The 19,508-nt window shown below is 42.8% G+C and overlaps 2 protein-coding genes across 2 annotated transcripts in view; both read right to left on the bottom strand.

Moving 5' to 3' along the window:
* Window positions 1–3,760: 3,760 nt before the first annotated feature.
* SLC35E3 (solute carrier family 35 member E3) lies at window positions 3,761–9,508 on the bottom strand. Its single transcript, XM_032206135.1, has 5 exons — window positions 9,070–9,508; window positions 8,870–8,980; window positions 7,559–7,717; window positions 6,498–6,580; window positions 3,761–6,026 (listed from the first exon to the last, which is right to left on the bottom strand). Exons 1-5 carry the CDS (start codon window positions 9,457–9,459, stop codon window positions 5,840–5,842), a joined length of 930 nt encoding a protein of 309 aa, XP_032062026.1. The 5' UTR covers window positions 9,460–9,508; the 3' UTR covers window positions 3,761–5,839.
* Window positions 9,509–10,104: 596 nt separating this feature from the next.
* The window catches only part of NUP107 (nucleoporin 107), a 28,603-nt gene continuing 19,199 nt past the window's right edge, over window positions 10,105–19,508 (bottom strand). Inside the window, exons 18-28 of the mRNA XM_032203466.1 lie at window positions 18,451–18,520; window positions 17,892–18,010; window positions 15,537–15,575; window positions 15,056–15,206; window positions 14,414–14,520; window positions 13,311–13,413; window positions 12,907–13,067; window positions 12,535–12,660; window positions 11,693–11,806; window positions 11,229–11,396; window positions 10,105–10,435 (exon numbers count right to left, since the gene is read on the bottom strand). Of these exons, the coding sequence (XP_032059357.1) occupies window positions 10,328–10,435; window positions 11,229–11,396; window positions 11,693–11,806; window positions 12,535–12,660; window positions 12,907–13,067; window positions 13,311–13,413; window positions 14,414–14,520; window positions 15,056–15,206; window positions 15,537–15,575; window positions 17,892–18,010; window positions 18,451–18,520 (1,266 nt within the window). The 3' untranslated portion in view covers window positions 10,105–10,327. The remainder of the gene's footprint in view (window positions 10,436–11,228; window positions 11,397–11,692; window positions 11,807–12,534; window positions 12,661–12,906; window positions 13,068–13,310; window positions 13,414–14,413; window positions 14,521–15,055; window positions 15,207–15,536; window positions 15,576–17,891; window positions 18,011–18,450; window positions 18,521–19,508) is intronic.

Here is a 19,508-nt window from a genome sequence, read left to right as displayed (position 1 = left end):
ATAAAAAAAAAAAAAAGGAAAGGAATGCAAATGTTCTGTAAGAAAGATAAAAACATTACAGGCAGGGTAAGGCAGCAGAACAAGGACTCTGGCTCTCTGGTAAGCAGCATACTTCATTTATTCGGAGACCAAAAAAATGTCAAGCTTGTCAGCTATGCAGCTCCGTTTCTGGAAATGCTGAGCCCATGCCATTCTCCAGAAAGTACAACCGAAAGGGAGCGAGTTCACACTGACAAATCCAGCCCTGCTATTGGGATGCCTAATTGTGGAGTTAGGGATCTAAACTTAGACCCTATATTCAAAAACCTGCCTAGATGTGTATGTGCTGAGAACTCCTCCCAGTTTTCTCTTAATCCAGTCTCTCTTTTTTATTTCAAACACACAGCCCCCCCCCCTGTGCCGGGGGTCCCAGTAGCCAGGACTGCTCCACGTGCTTCCCTCGGCCAGAAGAGAGCTCCTTTAAACAAGTTTGCTGCTCGGCCTGCGCTTCACAAGGAGGTAAATACACACACACATAAAAAGGTCATGAAAAATTACACTCCCCTGCTGTGCTTCAAGCAGAGATCTCCTCCTCCCCGTACTTCCTGGATGTGACACAGCCATACACAGGTCTAAAAATAATCCTGGGCTTTTCTGACAGGCTGCACGTGAGGTCAGTGCATTTACGCGGGCGGTGAATACAATTCCTGTCTCGACTGCCAAATTCCCTAAAACTTTGCATCTTCACACTTGATACAGAAGGGGCAGAGTGAAACAGGAAAGGGAGCTTTCTGACAGACCTCCTACGGGGAAGTAACGAAGACTAAATTTTGAAGAGATGAGTAATTGTTTTCAGCCAAAGCAGCGAGAAGGGCTGGCCTTTCCCCTTTCATCAGTTCCTGTTGTAGCACAGGCTGCTTCAGGCTGGGTCAGATCCCCTGCAGCAGGGCTGCCCGGGCACTGCAGCACAAGCTGACAGCGTTTGTGTTACTTTTTACTGCTGCTCGGGGAGAGGAGAGGGGTTTCCACTCCAGCAGCTGACAGGGCTGAACACACAGGGCAGCTTTCGGGCATCACCGAGCGAACGGGAGGAGGAACAGCAGCTCCCTTCTTTCAGGGAGGTTACCCATCGCTGTGGGATGGGGCTGGCAAAGATCTTTTACTGCCTGAATCCAGCTATTCATTTTTTTTTTGCATGGCATTTATGTCTGAGTATTACTAAAGAATGCTTGAAACTAAATTTGTCAGCTACTGCAGCGCAGCAAGAACTCACCCAATTCAACTCCTGCACTTTGTTACAACATTTGTCCAGAGAGAAACCCACACCTCTCCCCAGCGGTCTTTTTGGTAAGATGTCTGTGTTTTAGAACAAATTTCTCGTTACTCAAGATTGTATCAGCTCATGGTGATGGTTTTTCACGTCATGTTCTTAACCTTTGGCAGCTGACAGCCTAATGTCATCCTAATCATCTCTGCAGCAACTGAGCTGTCAAATGGAGGCTGAGCAGCTATCAGAGAGCACCAGCAGGAAGAGGATTTGTATGCAACAGATCGTGGTGCTTCTGGGCATCTACATGACAATGCTCGGGGAACAAAACGAAAGGGATGCATCTCCACGGTTAGGAGAGTGATGTTCTGTGAAACAAAGCACGTCTTCACCACCTATCCAGTCTACCTTTCATGTATGCAGCATTCCTCACGTTTGTTTCTCATCGATCAGGGAAGCTGGGTTATGAATGGCTACGATAAAATTTTAGGAGAAAAAACAAACTAAAACAAAACAAAAAAAACATAAAACACAACCTAAACAAACACTGCAGGTCTGTAACCCGAAATGTGCTTCTTTAAAAGCTAGGTAAGATACCAGCTGTGTAACTGGGAGCAGAACAAACGTCTTGGGAGAAAAATCTTAATATGAAAGGTAAATTGAGGGACAGTCAGGCTTGCTCTCTGAATTCCCTTAAAGTCTCTTGGTTGCTGTCAAAAGCCAAGAAGATGAAAAGCTCTCTCACCTATCAGTGAGCCTTCTCCCTCTGAACTGCAGCAATATGCCACAGGATGTTTCTAAATCGCTGCTCTGCACACTAACAGCATGCCAGTGTTTAGTAGCACAGCACTGTCTCTTCTCAACAGCCCACCTGGACAAATACACACAGCCAGTTAAGAAATCCATCATTGCCTTTTGATAGATATTGAAGATGTGACAAAGCGGACATGGGTCAGACCTTAGCTGTATGCCCAAATGTTATGAAATGCTCTTCTGAAGTTCCTGCTATGTAGGACACTATCAAAATGAACGTTTACCGTAATACTTAACCTGCATCGAGTGGATAATACTTCCAAAAAAGTTTAAGGAAATCCAGGGGCAGCCCACACTAGGCTTAAAGGTTGCTTCAGCCGCTGCTGGGCGTTCATTTCCTGACAGGAGACAGAGGAGGATATACTGCTGCTGAATTGACGCTCTGTCCTGAAGGTAGGCTTCCTGGAGGACAAGCCCCCTTTTCATACGCTGAGCAGAAGCACAGCTTTCTCCTCCGACCTCACGCCCGAGAGCGCAGCCGCTCGCCCATCAACAGGAAAACTCCTCTGGTGTGCTGCCTCCAAGAGCTTACACAAAACCAGACACAAAATCCGTCAAAAAAATGCTGAGTTACCAAAGGTGGGGGTGACACAGAGCTCTGAGCTGAGAGTCTGTGTGTGAGCAAAGGCTGCTTCCCGTCCTCTGGGGAAAATGAGAAAACCTGGTGGATGCGTTACAGAGTACTTGCAGGGACGGGGTTAGCTAGGATAACTCTGCCATCAGTGACTCATGTTTTTCACAGAACCATCTGGATCTGCTCTGATTTTTAAATGCCACCCTCATATCTGTGCTAGCTTTTACCCTGCAACTACAGCAATGGGAACTTTGTAAAGTAAAAAACAAGCTAAGATAGGCAGCAAAGCACTTGAGAGCAGAAAAGGACCAAAGTCCAACTTGTTACTACAGCTCAGTCATATATAAAATATGAAGTCAAAACAGAAGCAGACAGTAAATACCATGGTTCACACATGTTGTTAAAGATGTTGAGACTCTGATTTCTCTTCCGTGGAAGCCCAAACTGAACTGAATGCATATAAATGACATGAACACATATTAAAGTGATGCAGCAAAAAGCAGAGCAAGCGACTCTGCCCCTGGGTAAGCATCAGTGATTTTCCTAAAACTCTGCTCTTACCTCAGGATTCGTAAGTTGGACTAAGTATGTTATCACAGCACTTGCAGTACAAATGGTTCAACCTGAAAGTCCCTTTCACCCTTTCCTTCCTTTTTACTGTTTTACAACCTACCACAGGATTCATTCCCACAAACTCCCCATAAGCTGGTCTGTAAGGGAAGGGGTTGGCTGGTGCCTAAGTTTTGGGGGAGGTTGAGCAGGGGGTGAATAAAGGCAGCCAGGCAGCTTCTGAGCGTGCAGGCACGTGCACACCTCCAGGTGGGTCTGTGTGTCAGGGAGGGCAGGCACGCAGCCTCCTGCATTCCTCACGAGATCAGCCCTAAAATGTGCCAGCTCCAAAAATTAGACAGAAACCCGAGTGGCGCCACTTTGCCTTACATATACCTATATCCTTCAGGTGCAGGCGATTCAAGCAGGAGATGAAAAGAGACAAGATCTGTTCTCCCCCTCAACAAGCAGCTGTCAGGCCAGAGGTTAAACCTTTATTCCCACCCCACGTACGGTATCCAAAGAACCAACACACATAAAGAGCCTCCTGAATTCAACACTTTGAACCACACGACAAAGAAAAAGTTCAAGATACTTTATTTGTTAGGTACAACAGGTGAATCTCAAAGGAGAGCTCTTGAACATACGCAAAAAAAAAAAAATCACGTCACCTAAGTGACCTTCGAGACTTGGACGTTCCAGAAACGGGCTGTATTTACAGCGTTTTGCTTCACACCGTGCTATTGCCTTTCTCCTGCAGATCTGCTCCCCTCCCTGCAGCACCTTTTGTATTTTCAGGCATCTGTTTTGTTCGTTTTGCCACACTCCAGTCCCATCCCAAATACTGTCGTCATCGAGGCTTCAAACTCACTGTTCGCTACCCGTCAGAGTCTCTGTGGTCTGTATTTTAGGAGAACTTGTGCACAGCACAAATTAATGCAAATGGCTTTCGTAGTGTACCTGCTGAAGGATGTGCATCCAGAGCCTGTCCTGTCTGAACACATCCTTCAGCAGTCCAGGCTGGATTTTTAAACTAATTATAGAATTACAAAAATGCATTAAAAACTACCCTTGGACCAGTACAATGGCTAGGACACAGTCGGTAAAGATGTGAAGTTACTGGGGTGTTTCTGACTCTGAAATGTTATGGAGTATTACAGCCTAAGCTGAGGTTGCACAGAGAAGTTACTGTTTCTTAAGCCACGAATGCTGTAACAGAATAAATAACTTATGAGCGTCAGGTCTGCGTTGTTTCTTACATGAAGACTTAGCTCAGAGGAATTAAATATTTCTCTTGATGGCTGCAAAACTCGAACACCTGTTTCTGTTCACGTAATTCCCCTCCTTAAATCTGCTAGAGGTAGATGAAGGCAAAATAAACTCCAGAGCGTAAGGAGCAAGATGCCGCAGATCGATTCGAACCTCGCGAATCTAGCGAGCATATGCTTCCACCAGACTCACCGAGAGCTTTTATTTCTCCTTCCCTTTTTAAAATAGAACAGTGCTCAACTTCTCCTTCCTCCCATGCTGTCAAAAATCAGTGCTCGCTACCGGCATGAAGTAATTTTCAAAGCGCTCCCGAATTAGAGCAGAAGTGGGTCCCACCTCGCGCTCCTCAGTCCCTTGGACACGTTTTTGGGGCCTCTCTGGTGGGTGACCACTGCCTTGCTGGCGCTGCCCGGGCACCTGGCGGTGATCCCCGAAACCAGAGAGATGCACGGATGCTGCCCAAGGCTCCTGGGGCAGCAGGGAACCGCGCAGCCCTCACTCCCGCTGCAGGCTGGGACCTTCCCAAAGATTCCTCCGGGAATGTTTTTAACACGGGCTGCAAAATATTTGGCGATTATTACCGTAAAATCGGAGATTTGATTAGGCTCGCGAGTACGGACAAGATCTCGTGTCCAGCCTGGGTTTTGGCACAGGGAAAATCACGAAGCAGCAACACGTTTTCTGAAATCCCCGATGAATTTGTTAACGTCCTGACAGAGCAGAAGCAAAATTTAAGATGGACAGCTCAGAACCGTTTTCCTGCTTGGCCCAAGGCTTCACCGTCTTCCAATGTCTCCCTCCTCCAGTAATTTTCTCTCATTTCTTTAGCTGAAACTCGTCAGTGTTCAAGTCAAGCACACGGAAGAAAGGATGTAAGAAACAGGAATGAGTTTGGCAGCCCTGCCTAGAACAACAAAACAAGGTGCTTGTCCTCGTCATCATCCAGCAGACAAAAGGGAGGAAGCATCATTACACACCAGCACGTCTGCATTAAAGTGCCTCCGAGTTTCCTCACAACCATAAATACTGGCATGGTCACAAAGGCAAGAGGACTTCTCTCCTTCTCTCTCAGTCCAGTAGCCATCGCGATTTCGTTTGGTATGCAAAAAACATAATTACTTTCGTAAAATTTCCACAGCAATTTGAAGTGTGCCACGTCTTTTTAAGTGACCATTTAAATTGAAAGTGACAGGCCAGACCACGCTGGGCAAACCCTGGCACGTCACATAGTTCAATCAGTTTGTCCCGGTTACAGAGCGACCATCCCGGCAGTTAAACTAAAACCATGGCTCAAAACGGATGAGGCGATTTCGTGCATTCTGGAACCAACGCGTACTGAAATATTTGTTCTCCTTCCCAATACTCCCAGTCTCCAGAACACCAAAGCTTCACGGGCGCTGAGCCAATTTACTCTTATTGCTTTCCTGCTCGCTCAGCTTGAAGTGCGTGTAGGCTAAAATGCCCAGCAGCGTGCACAGGATCCCGAGGCCTTGGTTAACAGACAGCGGGTCCTTAAACAAGAGGCAGCCTCCCAGGAGGGTGATGCAGAACTTGAAATGGCCGAACATGTTATATCTAGGCGGCTGTTAAGGATTGCAACAAAATAATATTGATACTTGCTGTTAACAGAAACACTCGGGAACGTCATCGATTACATCCAAGGCACGTAAAGGTGCATCGCATTGACTTCATCTTGCACAACTCCCTAGCATCTCTGCAGCCATGGGAAGAGTTAACCTCCATGTACAGCTTTCCACCCGTCCTACCAAACGCGTTGACACACCAGTTCCTCCTCGAGGTAGCCAAACTCAGGTTAAATAACCCTTGTAGGCATGAAGGTCACGTCAGGGAGTTAACGGTGGTGATCTCTACAAACCATGACCAAAGAAATAAAAGGCACTAAAACGTGAATGTGCTTTCCCAGCTCCATCATGTAAAAAAAATCAGGCAGGTTACAAAGCAGGTTCCCACAGCAGACCCAGCCAAATGAACGCTAACATAATTTATCTGGGAACAGGAGAAACAACTGAACGTTACAAAGGATACGTGACAGGTGACGTATTTCCAATGATCCAGTAGATGGACAAGTTGACCATGAAGGCTATTACACCCGACAGCAGGACCATTATCTGTGGATTAACAGACACAGTCAGCACCCCAGCACACTTCAGACCATCCATACCCATTCCAGGTTATTTAGTTAGGCTCCTTGACTTGCAAATGCAAAATATCAGGCAGGAAAGACATATTGAGAACAAAAACAGAAACAATTTCAAGTCAGTGCAGGCACCGGTGATGCGTATGAGTAGCTCAGGGTATGATGCCCATAAATACACACTGATAGCACCGCACGCCTTTTCTCCTTTACTCTCAACAAACAGCTATGAGTGATTTGGAAAACCTGGCTACTCATACGCACAGAAGTTACATTCATCACCTTTGAGAGATGGTCAACAAAGAAAAAAAAAAAAAAGGAAAATTATCCAATTTTACTATTCTGAATACTTGCTATTCCGTTCACAAACTCCAGCACTACTTCCACCCGTCATGGAGTGGTGTGATCAGCGGTGGTGAGAAAACACCAAACACCACTGGCTTTCTTCTGGTGACACCAAGGACATCAGAAGGCTCAAGAGAAATTGCAGCCTTCTTGCTGAAAGCAAACTGGCCTTTCTAGAGAGCAACCAACGCTGGCAACCTTCCACAGAAGAGGAGTTGAGAGTGGCAGAAGTGAGCATGCTTATCTCTTTTCTGAGTGGACAGTAAGAGCTGGAACCAGAGCACTTACATATTTCTAATTTAATACCCTAGGGGAAGCTTCTGGATTTTGTCAGATTTTCCTGTGGTTCAGGTGCCTTCTAAACAGAAACAAGAATAAGGAGGTAAATCAACTGACAGACAAACTCCTCTAAGAGGAAGCGGGGCAGACACAAGTTTTGTTTTTTTTTCCCCTCTTTCCACATGCCCCTCTCATCTCATCATAGTTAACGACTGTACAAAAATCTGTTTGTTTCACAAAGAAACAGATCTTAGCAACAAATATCAAATTTAAATACGTCAGCAACAATGGCTTATTTAAGGAAAAAAAGAGTCAATGAAAGTCTTACCACAGCAGAAAGTGTCCAGGGCCCAAATATCCCCCCTTCTCCAAAGACTGGCTCGAAGAAGGGTATGATGAACAACAACATAGCCGAGGACATTGGTGCCTGATAGTACAGCAGCTGCATAGAGTTTACCTGCAACTCATGCTGCTTCGCTCCTACCCACTAAAACCAAGAGAGAAAGCTGTTAAACAGGAGGAAAGCAACCCCAAACCATGTACTAATACGCAGGGCGCGCCATGCAGACAATATTAGGGTAACACTGAACTGGTGAGCATTGCTGCCTACTGTTCCCTATCCAGAGGGCCAGGTGTTGGCTTTTGTAAGCACACAAGCACCGGAACGCAGCCACGGGAGGAGGAAAGAGAAAACAGTGAAACCCCCCTCAGCTAAATGCCTAGCACCTAAACCTTCATTTTCCTTCCTTCCTGCCTGGCAGCAAGGTATTATACTCGAGGAGGAACAAAAAAAGTAGCAGAGCTGGGAAGAAAACGCCAGCTCCCTTCTAGTCAAGGCAAATTCAAGACCCTCTCTAGGATGGAGCTGAGCACCTCCGCCAAAACAGCAAGCAGCTGCAGGGAGCACCTCTCACCCCCCTTCTTTATATGCTGTGCTTCTGATGTTGTGTACATCGCTTGCTAATCCTCACTGATTGCAGTGCAGCTTATGCTGCTTTTCAAAGCCGTCCATTTACTTCCACAGACAAAAATTCTGCAGTTTATTGTCAGGAATATTTCCAGAGCTATATTAAAAAATAAAACTGACGACCAAATGTAGCGACTTTTGCTCCTTCCACGCCATGTTCACTGCTAACACGGATTCCAGTGCATATAATATAACTTGGCTATTTTTTTTTGGAAAAATTACAGAATAATTTCACTCAGGTGTTGTCATTTCTCCAGTGCACAGCCACCTGAGGTTAGTACGCCCCGTCTCTCCCTTCTGCCCCCAAACAGGACAGAAGGCCATTATCTCTCATCTTGCGTGCTACAGGTTGCAGAGCCTTGCTCCTTTTGGAGGCACAGAGCATCTGCCATGAACAAATTAGAGTTCAACGTGACGATGGCTTTTGTGTCAACGTGACAGGGGACTCTAATTTGGGAGTGTTTTACGGTCACGGCAGACAAGGTGCTGATCATGGGATTTTAGCCCAGCACTACAGCAGAAAGGGCTAAGGCAACCCTCAGACACACCAATTTTTCTCCCCATAATAAATCTTGCCCATCTGGGAAGGGCCCAGATGCGAGGTCCTCAGAACACCGAGCGCATTTTGGTGACCACCTTCACCCCCTGTCCCCACCCCAAGCTGCTACCCACCACTTGGTAGAGCGAGGTGACCAGCACGCCCAGCGTGGCGAACACCATGCCGAGGGCGTTGAACTTGACGTCGTAGTAGGAGTTGAGGAAGACGCCCAGCGTGATGGGCACCTGCGGGCGAGAGGCACCTGGTGACGGAGCTGCCCCGAAGCCCCCCGAAACCTCCCCCAAACCCCCCAAATCCACTCACAGCCCCTCACCAGCGTGAGCTTGATGCGCAGCGGGAAGGTCTTGCCGTAGGCCAGGCTCTGGATGGCCACGATGACCGGCGTGGTCATGGCCTTGGCCAGCTGGTAGGTGCCGATGGTGTTGCTCTGCAGGGAGAGGTTGGTGAAGACGACGAAGCCGCAGAAGCTGAGGGCCAGGGGCAGCACCTGGGCGGGCCGCAGGCTCTTGGGGGCGAAGGCGCCGAGCGCCTGGCAGAGGTAGAGGCCGAGCCAGGTGATGGCGAAGTGCACCAGGGTGAGGCTGAGGTTGGGGAAGCCCAGGCGCACGTACAGCCACTTGTTCAGGAACACGATGCAGATGGAGGCGGACAGGTTCACCAGCAGCCCCGCCGCCAGGCGGCCCTGCGCTGGCACCCAGCCCATGGCGCTCGGCGGGGCCGCCACCGCCACCGGGACCCGCACCGGGACCGGCAGCGGGGGCACCGGCAGCGGGGCCACCGCGAGCGGCAGCGGCAGCAGCGCCCCCGCCCCGCCCCGCCCCGCCGCTGCCGTGCCCGCCCCCGCGCCACGTGGCCCCGCGCCTTCCGGCGGCGCCGCCCGCACCGGGGGACGGGGACGGGGCCCGGCGGCCGCCGCCCGGCTCCCGGCGCCTTCCCCCGCTGTGAAAACCCGGTGAGGAGCGGCTGGGGGAGCTGGGGGGGGAGAGGGGGGTCAGGGATGGGAATGAGGAGGCATGGCTGCTCAGGAAGAGTAATTAGGCACGGGGACGGGCTGCCCAGGGAGGTGGTGGGGTCACCGTCCCTGGGGGTGCTCAAGGACAGGCTGGACGTGGTGCCTGGGGACACGGTTCAGTGGGTGACATTGCTATTAGGGTGATGGTTGGACCAGGTGATCCTGGAGGGCTTTTCCAACCCTAATGACTCTATGCCTCCTCATCCCTTTTTCACCCACCCTTTGCACATTCTCCTGCTGCTGAATAATGCTTCTGCTCTAGAGGGAGTGCTTCAGTGCACTGAAGTGGAGGTTCACGCCCTCCCCATACACAGACAGTTTAGAGTAGAATGAACACCATGTTTGAAAACCACTTTTATTACAAAAAAATACAAAAGAGGGCATGTAACAAATATCCTCTCACGTTGGTCAGGCTTTGTCACGTTCATAACTTAAAGCTGAGCTGTTGTTTTTCTTTAAGCAAAGATCAGAACAGCTTCACTGAGGTGTGGTTTTGTTCTTGTAATCGATGTGTCTAAACTTCATGTTCAGAAGTCTTTGCAAGTATCTACACAAAAATCTATGACTGAATTTCATATCCCAGTGGATCGAGGTCCTGGTCCAGAAGCATCAGAGAAGATTCCCTCAGTTTCTGTAGAAGTTTTTTGAGTTCTTCTTTTGAAAACACCTAAAAATAAAAAATACTCAATTGAGTTATATTTCTGTACAACGAATTGCACTGATATCAAAATAAATGGTGGTTGACTGAGTTACACAATGTTTTCATTTATTTTTCATTTAGGACAGTGTCCAAAACAGACATTTCAGAATGGCATTTATTAAAGGAATGGAAGCTAGTGGCAGTATTCGAAACCTACAAGTAACATCAAGACAATTCTGTCTTATGACTACTACAAAAATTATTGGGAAGCAGCCCAGTTTAGTGTTTCTCTTATTGCTGCACACTGTATTAAGCCAATCCATGTAAATACATCACAGTATTTTTCTTAGTGTTGGTAGTTCTCATCAGGTTTCTTCTTTTGGGGGGGGAGGGAGCAAGGGACATTGTGATATATTTTGGAGGGATTGTTTTTCAGGGTCTTGGAGGGAGAGGTTAGGTAAATCAAGTACTCCAAAATGAAACATGCTTATAAAATGTTCTGAAATGTAATAGAAAAAAATCAGTTACAGTTTTACAGCTCAACTTATTTCAATAGCCCTCGTCCAAAAATTAGTAACTGCACTACTCAGAAAAACTGAGTTATCATCTTCAGTGATGATGAATTTCAAATTTAATTCCTAGATTGCTTTCAGTCAGCTCACAAAGAAAGCCTTTACTACTGCAGCGAATGGGAAGAGATGAAGAAACTGAGGATGTTCAGTACCATATGGTATCTTCCTTTCTGAATAGAAGCTTTTCCCACAGTCAACCCACAGAAGTTTTAATTGGAAGCCAAGCTGTCTAGAGCTCAGTAACTCACCGTATAAAGCTTGTGTCGCTCAGAAGCGACCATGTCAGCCAATCTCAGGCACTCCTGATACTGTCCAGTACTGTGTAACACCGTGTGCAGTAAAAAGCACATCATTGGCAGACACAGCTTGCGCAGCAAAATCATCTGATGTGTTCGTTCAGGGTCGTCCTCAGCATCCTTAGTATAGCAAAACATGAATGAGTATTATGAATATTTACCTTTAAAGGGCAACTTCACACAATCAAGCAATTAGCAGTATCAGAGGCAAAAAACTGGGCTAACCAGCCTAGACTGGACTGCCAGATCTGATCTATAAAGTGAGTGAAGGGGAAGCAATCTGAAACCGGTCACAGCAAGGCCAGAGAGAATTATTGCTGAGTAAACACAAGGACGTCAAGCTAAAGATGACAAAGGTACAGCTGGGTACGATCCAGTGTTTGTGGTTTATGCCATGATATAAAAGTTCATTTTACCTCTCTAACATCAACCATCCATCCTCCATCAACAAACAGCAACACGTTGTACATTTTCTCTTTCACATCAGCTGTAAGAGCATCCAAGAGACCTTTCCAAATACCGTAGTCCACCTGGCAAAGAAAAAAAAAAAAAATCTGCTGCGAGACAGGATAATTTCCGAGGCTATTTTAACACAGAACCTTCACCTTGCATATAGCAGCTAGCACAGCTCTAATTCAAATTACAATCTTCAGCCAATGGCTAAAACTTAGCCTGCTGCTAACTGCCATCACCACTTCATTCCCTGTACAGAGTATCAAAAAGTTGTTCAGGAACAGTCAAAGCCACTAGAAGAAGCTAGCTTTAAATAATTTATTCTGTCATGCTTATAAAAACAATACTTGAAGAAACTGAATATAGCATACTCATACTGGACAGATATCCAAAAAGAACTTCTGAAAAAAAGAAAGAAAAAAAACACACCAAAACACAGCAGCATCTTTCAGAAATGAAAATGTGACAAATAAAACACAAAACAGCCTTCATCCTCCACTTCTAGGGAACGGTTAATAGCAAAATCAAGTAGTCAGATGTATTTATAACGCTGACACATATAATGAATATTTACCATATGGTATCATAAGTACAGCTGTCACATAAGAAAGAAGCCTGAGAATTTATTGTGCAGCTGCCTTACTATTCTTCTGTTTTATACTTCCCTTTTCAGCACAGAAACAAGGTGTTTTATAATAGAGTTCTTACGCAAGATGAGTTAGCAGACTTCTGTTTGGTTAAACTAAGACTGCCTCCTATGCAAGAATATAAATATTTATAGTAAATAACTGGAAATTTTACCTACCTCATACTTTTTCTCTTTATGTTCATGGGCCACTTTTTCAGTAAAACTTGCTTGCGGCACCAAAGAAGGCTTCTGCGGAGCTGAGTTCATGTGTTTAAACCATTCATTGAAGGTTTCATGGGCTTCCTGGATTGCATTGGGAACAATGGACATTTTTCACTCATTTTTAAGAATGTCATTAAATGCACCAAAAGCCAAAATTTACTTTGTAACAAGTATAGAAAGGACCTCACTATTTTGTAAACTTTCAGTGCATCCAGGAATCAGAAATCAAATCAAATGGACTAAGTTTAAAATCTCACCACCGAGGCAAAGCCACCCTTATTTTTAAGTAATAACTTGAGTACGGTTGGAACTATATTTGAAACTCACCAAATATGCCCGAATACACAAATGTTCTCTTATGGCATTGTCATCTTCAGCTGGAAGTGAAGTCTCCATTCCCTGTTCTTCCCATTGGTTATATATTTCTGCTATAGAGTCCTGGGGAATCTTCACAAACACATCTTTTGCAGCTTCATGTTTCTTGGATGCTACAAGAATGCAAACTGAGTGTCAACAGTGTTGTATTTTCCATACTTTATTTGTATAAAAAGACAAACTGTACCACAATTGTTCATTAAAAGTAAAAAAGATGGATCAGACTGTGCTCTCTCTACTATATTGCCCATGCTTTTTAGCAGACTAGATTCAAAGTTACATAAAACGTAATCCCAATAGTCAATGAGAACAAAAACAACATTTAAAAAGCCTACAGTATTTGTGAAGTTTATTACCCAAGAACTTCCTCATGATTGCATTGCTTTGCTTAAGTGCTTCTGCCCTCTGTGCAGGATCAAATACGAGCCAGTCAATTACGTCTATTTTCAGCCGATCCACCTGTAAAAGCCAACATATTAGTTAGATTCACCAACATTTCAAGCATACAGATGGTGTTAAATACAATAAATCAGGTCAACAAAACACGCAGGTTTCTAGAGATCTTTGGACAGCATTTTAACATACTAGTAAGAATCACTTTATTCCTATGTTTTGTATGAAAAGCTTACAAAACAAGCTCTGCAGTCGAGATTCAGCCAAAATCCATTTCCAAGTATTGCCAAGACTTTCAGACCAACGGATGAGCAACAACTCTCAAGAGTTTTTATGGATTACCTTGCACCTTCCTCAAATTTTTATGAATGCTCTGCATAAACATGGTTTATGGAACCCTTGCTATAAACTTGAGGGGTTCAATCAGCCTGCAACCGGAGTTTTCCAGCTGCTGCCTTAGGTAAGCTTCCTATTTTAGCTCAGACAGGACACAAGAGTAAACTTTCTATTAAAGGGCAAAACATTGCTACAAGTTTGCAAACTATTGCTTGCTTTCTAAAGGATACTCTGCAGAAAGAATGCTAGCTATTAACTGCCTTGTGGGCACTAAAGCACTGGACTGGATCCAGCTGAATCAGTAATGACAAAAAACCTGTCAGTAAGGCTATGTGTGTAGTAGCTAGAATATATTACTGGAACATGTAATGAGGTGCACCTGAGCTCCGAAGTGTCAATCCTCATAATTCTCAGAAGCTAGGATAATACCCTGCTCTCAGCTACAACATATTTTGTCCCAGTTATTTCACTGGCTTTATCTTCAATTACTGCTCTCATACAAGCTCGCTGCTGAATGACACACATCACAGCCCAGATCAAGGAGATGTAGAAACAAAGTTAAGAATTCATCCAATTCACCTCCTCACTTGACCATATGGAAAGCTTGTTTTCCTCACAGCCTTTTTCGAGACAATTTCCACCATTGTTTAAAGAGAAATTCAGATTATATATGGTAAAGGACTCTGTACTTTTCTGGAAACCGGAGTATCTGCCCAAAAAAGTTACTCACCTCTGTTGTGCCTGTGTCTAACATATGATCATGGTGACTGAATTCACCAGCATCCTTCTTGCGGATGTTTTCAACAACAGTTTTTGTTATCGCTGCAACATCCAGACCTAGGTTAAAAGTATTGTGCAACACTGATCAGAAATTCAAACTTGCCACTGAATGAATCTCAGACTCTGTCTGTAGATCTTACTTCTTACTCCTAGTAATCAGTCTAGTAATACTCACATTGCCACCCTAAATTACAGGCTTTTGATATAGACAATTTATTGTAGGTATATCTGAGATAACAGAGAACCCCAAACATCAGTCCGTCCTGGACTGCATATAGATCATTTGTCAAACTTCAGAGTGTGTATTTGAGACAGAAAGTGGGCACACAGTTCCTGTTGTGTTTGGACGTGATTCGCAAGCAGAAGTGCTATTTAGTTTACTTTATAAAAAGAACTGCAATTCCAGGTTCCAGTTAGAAGACCTAATTTAAATACTTGAAGAAGTGATCGGTAAGCTGATTTTGTTTAGTTGAAAAATGAAGAGAGACAGGAAGAAAACATCATCTTCATAGCCAGGTCTTGCATTAAGATCTGCTGAAAGACAGCATAACCCATTATATAAAACTATAATTAGAATATCAGCATATCTCACCTGCTTCTCTTGCTAATTCAAGACAGTGGTGGCGTTGATCACTTTCAGTAACATCTTCTAGGAACAGAGCATACTGAGAAACAGATAGCTCTGGGGGCAAGTAGCTAACGTAAAATGCTATTAAATCCGTGTGCTTCTCAGATATCAGCCGCTGCAGAATAAAAAGTATGCATTAAAAAAAAGTTATATTCCTCTGTGTGAACACCTAAGTAATGCACATTAATTGATGTGTAACGCAGATGGCTGATTGTTTATTTTCACTGGAAAATTCCATTTATTTCTCAGCTTCTAAGCAAAGGTCAACAAGCTACATCTTATTCAAGTGTTGCTGACAGAAACACTGCATACTCAGCAAGCTTCTTGTATGTATTCAGAGAGTACGAACTGCCTCATAGCTGCTTCCATCCTGTAACCTTTAGTCCTTTTTCTTCCTTTTTGTCTAAACTGTCAGAGAAAACAAAATATATTCTTGAAAGCTTACCTGAATGTAGGTCTTCAGGACTTCAACAGACACTTCCTCCTTATTGCAAACAAATATAAATTCAATTTGTATTAAATCGAATGAGATAATGTTGCCAAAAAAAAAAAAAAAAAAAAAAAGATAGAGAAGATACTTTACAGACAACTACTGTAACACAAACACAAGGTTATTTGCTTATCCATGCTTCAGTAACTTACACTTTCCTACAAGCTCAGCTGGAAGAACTGTTTCTCTTACAGTGTGATTAAAAATAGCCAATGTATCTACTTATTTAAAGATTTAGCTTCAAGGAATTTATTTTGCAGCAACTAGTTAATACACTTCTGGGTCTAACTGGAAAGTTACATTTTTTTTTTTCTTCTAATCTTCTCAATTTACTCTATTGCTTTTTATTATTACTTAATAAATCCAGTATCATGAAAAGAGGTGGCTATTGGAATGTGCTATATGCTCTGCTCTATGACAGAAAATTCTGATGTTCCTATACGTGGGGGTGATGGAGGGAGACTACTTATCACCTGGCTCATTTATTATAGTCTATACTAAATAATTCCAAATACAGCCTGAACAACCGAGACTGTTTTAGCTAAGAATCAAGTGTTTGTTACTGAAGAGCTATTATTTTAATTTGAGTTGGTTATCTTGTGTCTATGCAGACTTGTGTACACAGGAAAAAGCAGTTAGTGATACCCCTTGTCAAAGGTTTTAAAAATTAAAAGAAACATCTGCTGAAGTGTGTTTGGAATTCCTGTTCAGCCCACAAGATCTGTATCTCTTTTACAGAAACCAGTCAACTGAAAAATCTAAAGTCATTGGATTGTCAGATGCCACAATATAGAAGTTGTAATTGTTCAAATAAAGCAAAGTGCCAGCCCATCTTAAGATGTTTAATTAGTATGTATCTTACTATTGCTGACTCCAGTGCTATTAGTTCATAAATCACTTTCATATTCCTTAAAGACATTACTGGCAGTGACATCTTCTGTAATTAGCCATATTCGGTCCATGAGCTGGGAAATGCTGAAAGCATGCAAACTGCTTTTTGTCAAATTCACATTATCATCTCTAAGTAATATAAAGCACTGCAACACTTGATAAAAACAAGCTTGCTTTATTTTTTTGTCTCTGCACTTTGATACGAACAGTACTTGAGGAGATTTCGCTAAGTTTTTCTCTACCAGCAAGAAAACTAAAAGTACATAAGCACATACCTATATAAATTGTACTCAAAACACCAATTAAGGAATATCATAAAAGCCTGCACAACCTTCTCTTACTTCTGAGGTCTACTGAGTTGAATGAGTAGTAACTCCTCTGTAGTTACTACTACTAAAATTTTGGAGAAGGTGAATTTACGGGAAGTAACTGACAACTGGTCATCATCCCACAGTGGAATTCACATAGGAAATTGCATCTATTTTGTTCTCTCTATTAAACATGCTAAGAATTAGTTCTACTGCATTGTAGCTTAAAGACCTAGTTTATCAAATTTTGATTCTGGCTAATATATATATAAATATATTCATTTATATGTATACATGTATAAATGCCTTTTTTTTTTTTTGTAAAGACACACACGTTCTCCTAAATGATAACTAACTTCAAAATCAACTTCAACAGGGGAATGAAGCAATGATTACAAACATGAAAAAAAAAAAAACCTCAAAGCTCGGTTTAAATCAGCTAAGGAAAACACATTTGTATTTTGCTGAAATAGGTTATATTCAGAAACTTATACAAGCACTTCTAAATTTTAAAGTAGTAGAAAAGGAGAACTTCTAATTATTTACGATTGTCTCAGAAAAAAGTAATTGGATCACATAGCTGCATCTGCATTTTTAGCATAAAGTGATTAGATACTTAGTAAGTTATACTCACTATGTATTTATAGAAAATACAGAACTGTTTTGGCTAGAAGCAAAAGGAGCCAATTACCTCAAGCAAAACAGCATTTACAAGCTCCCAGCACAATATACAATTCCAAGATCAGTGCTTAAAATCGGGTTATATTCAGAGCATCTTGGCTGTTATTAGCCTAACCTTGAATTTTGAGTCCGGCCCTTCTCAACAAAAGGCTTATAAAGAGAACCCACCGTCCTCAGAAATATTTTCAAGCTGAATTGCAGGGGAAGAGGGCTCTTTTTAAATTTTATTCTTTTAAAATTTTGATCGTTTTGATAGTCTTTTTAAATTTTCATTGTTGTGCTTTGGTTCCAAGATCAACAAATACACTACAAGCATGCAGCTCCTCCTCAGCCTGGTCGTAGTTTACCATTGTTGCACTAAGTTTATGTATTAACATACACACATTTTTAATTCAAAGAGTAGATATTGTTATGAGAACAAATCACTCACCTTAGTCTGCAGGCCCAAAGTGCGGAAAAACAGAATAAGATGTGTCATGAAACGAAGGAGGTGCCCTGGCAGCACACTTCTCTCTTTAGAAAGCCATTTGTTGAATTCTTCCATTAAACCTATAGCCACCCAGGAAATGTCTGTATTAGTCATATCCTGGGAAAACGCCTAAGAAATATTTCAAAAGCTCTGCATCTCCTCAACAAACATAATTTAGCCTTAGAAGTGCAACAAAACAGAACAGCAACAGTTTGGTAAATATTCAGCTGTTTGGCTTAAATATCTGCTTGCACTTTGTCATTTCTCAGAAAAAGTTGCAGCACTAATTCGCACATACATTCTGACACATTTACATGATTTCATGACTTCTTTGAAAACTATTTTGTGTGTCAAACTGCAGAAAGTCCCTATAGTTCTTGATTAAAGAAGCAGCTTAGCTTTTAGGTGGAGTTTGCCTACTGTGTGTTTCTACATTCCATTCGCATATAAAGATTCTGGAAAGGTCACTAGAAATAATGTAGTCAGTTGACATTTAAAAATCACTTAGAGAAAAGCTCACCATCCACATCTCCCAGTATAATGAATTTCTGAATCACATGGTAGTGTTCTTGGTTCTCCTCTATAACCCTCTAGGGAAGAAAAAGGAAAGTTCAAACTGTGAATAAAATCTTATAGCACAATATATAAAGAAAGCAAAGTTATAAATAAAGCAAGGGTTCCTTAGGGAAAAAAGCTATTCTATTTCAAAGGGTATTCTGCATAAAAAGCAAAAGAAAATATACCTGTTATCTCTATGTCAAATTACAAGAATATTGACAAACTGAAAGATACAGAACCAGAATATAGATCTGTGAAGTTCATACTTTCATGTAATGGAAGAAATTCAAGACCAACGGCTTTTTGCTTTGAAGAGGAGAATAAATAGCAATGTTACAGAGAGTAGATTCTACAAAGTCATAGAACAAGCAACATTTTGTATAAAGCTGTAAAGAAAAGGCCTGTGAAACTTATTTAAGGAAAAGATTTTTTTTTTTGTAGAGGAACTAATGCGTGACATACAATTTAACTGCACCTGTGAAATTGCTGCATGGTGAGAATAGCACTAACAGGCTATGGCAGCTGGGTGTATCTGGCTAACCCAATCAACCTGTAAGCTGTCCTTCAGCATGTCTTTGTCTTAGCAATATGCTGAATACTATGTCTGTTCCACCAATGGAACGGATTTGATTCCCTTGAATTGATTTCATCAAATCTACTTTCAATTTAATATTTACAAAATTAACAGGTAAGTTATATATTCTATCTCAAATTAATCCCTGGAAGTCTTTAAAAGACATTTAGATGTAGAGCTTAGGGATATGGTTTAGTGGGGACTGTTAGTGTTAGGTCAGAGGTTGGACTCGATGATCTTGAGGTCTCTTCCAACCTAGAAATTCTGTGATTCTGTGAAGAAACAGTCTGCTTACGCAAATACGCTTCTTAATTTTCAATGACCTGTTCTGAAATATGCACTCAAGCCTCCTACAAAGAAAACTGCATGAAATCAATCCTTGCACATTCTGTCGAAGTGTTAAAAAGGTAATTTACTTTCTCTGCTTTGCATGCCTTACAGCACTT

This window comes from Aythya fuligula, chromosome 1, assembly GCF_009819795.1.
Source record: "Aythya fuligula isolate bAytFul2 chromosome 1, bAytFul2.pri, whole genome shotgun sequence".
NCBI lineage: Eukaryota > Metazoa > Chordata > Aves > Anseriformes > Anatidae > Aythya > Aythya fuligula.
This window is presented reverse-complemented; position numbering and strand designations above follow the sequence as displayed.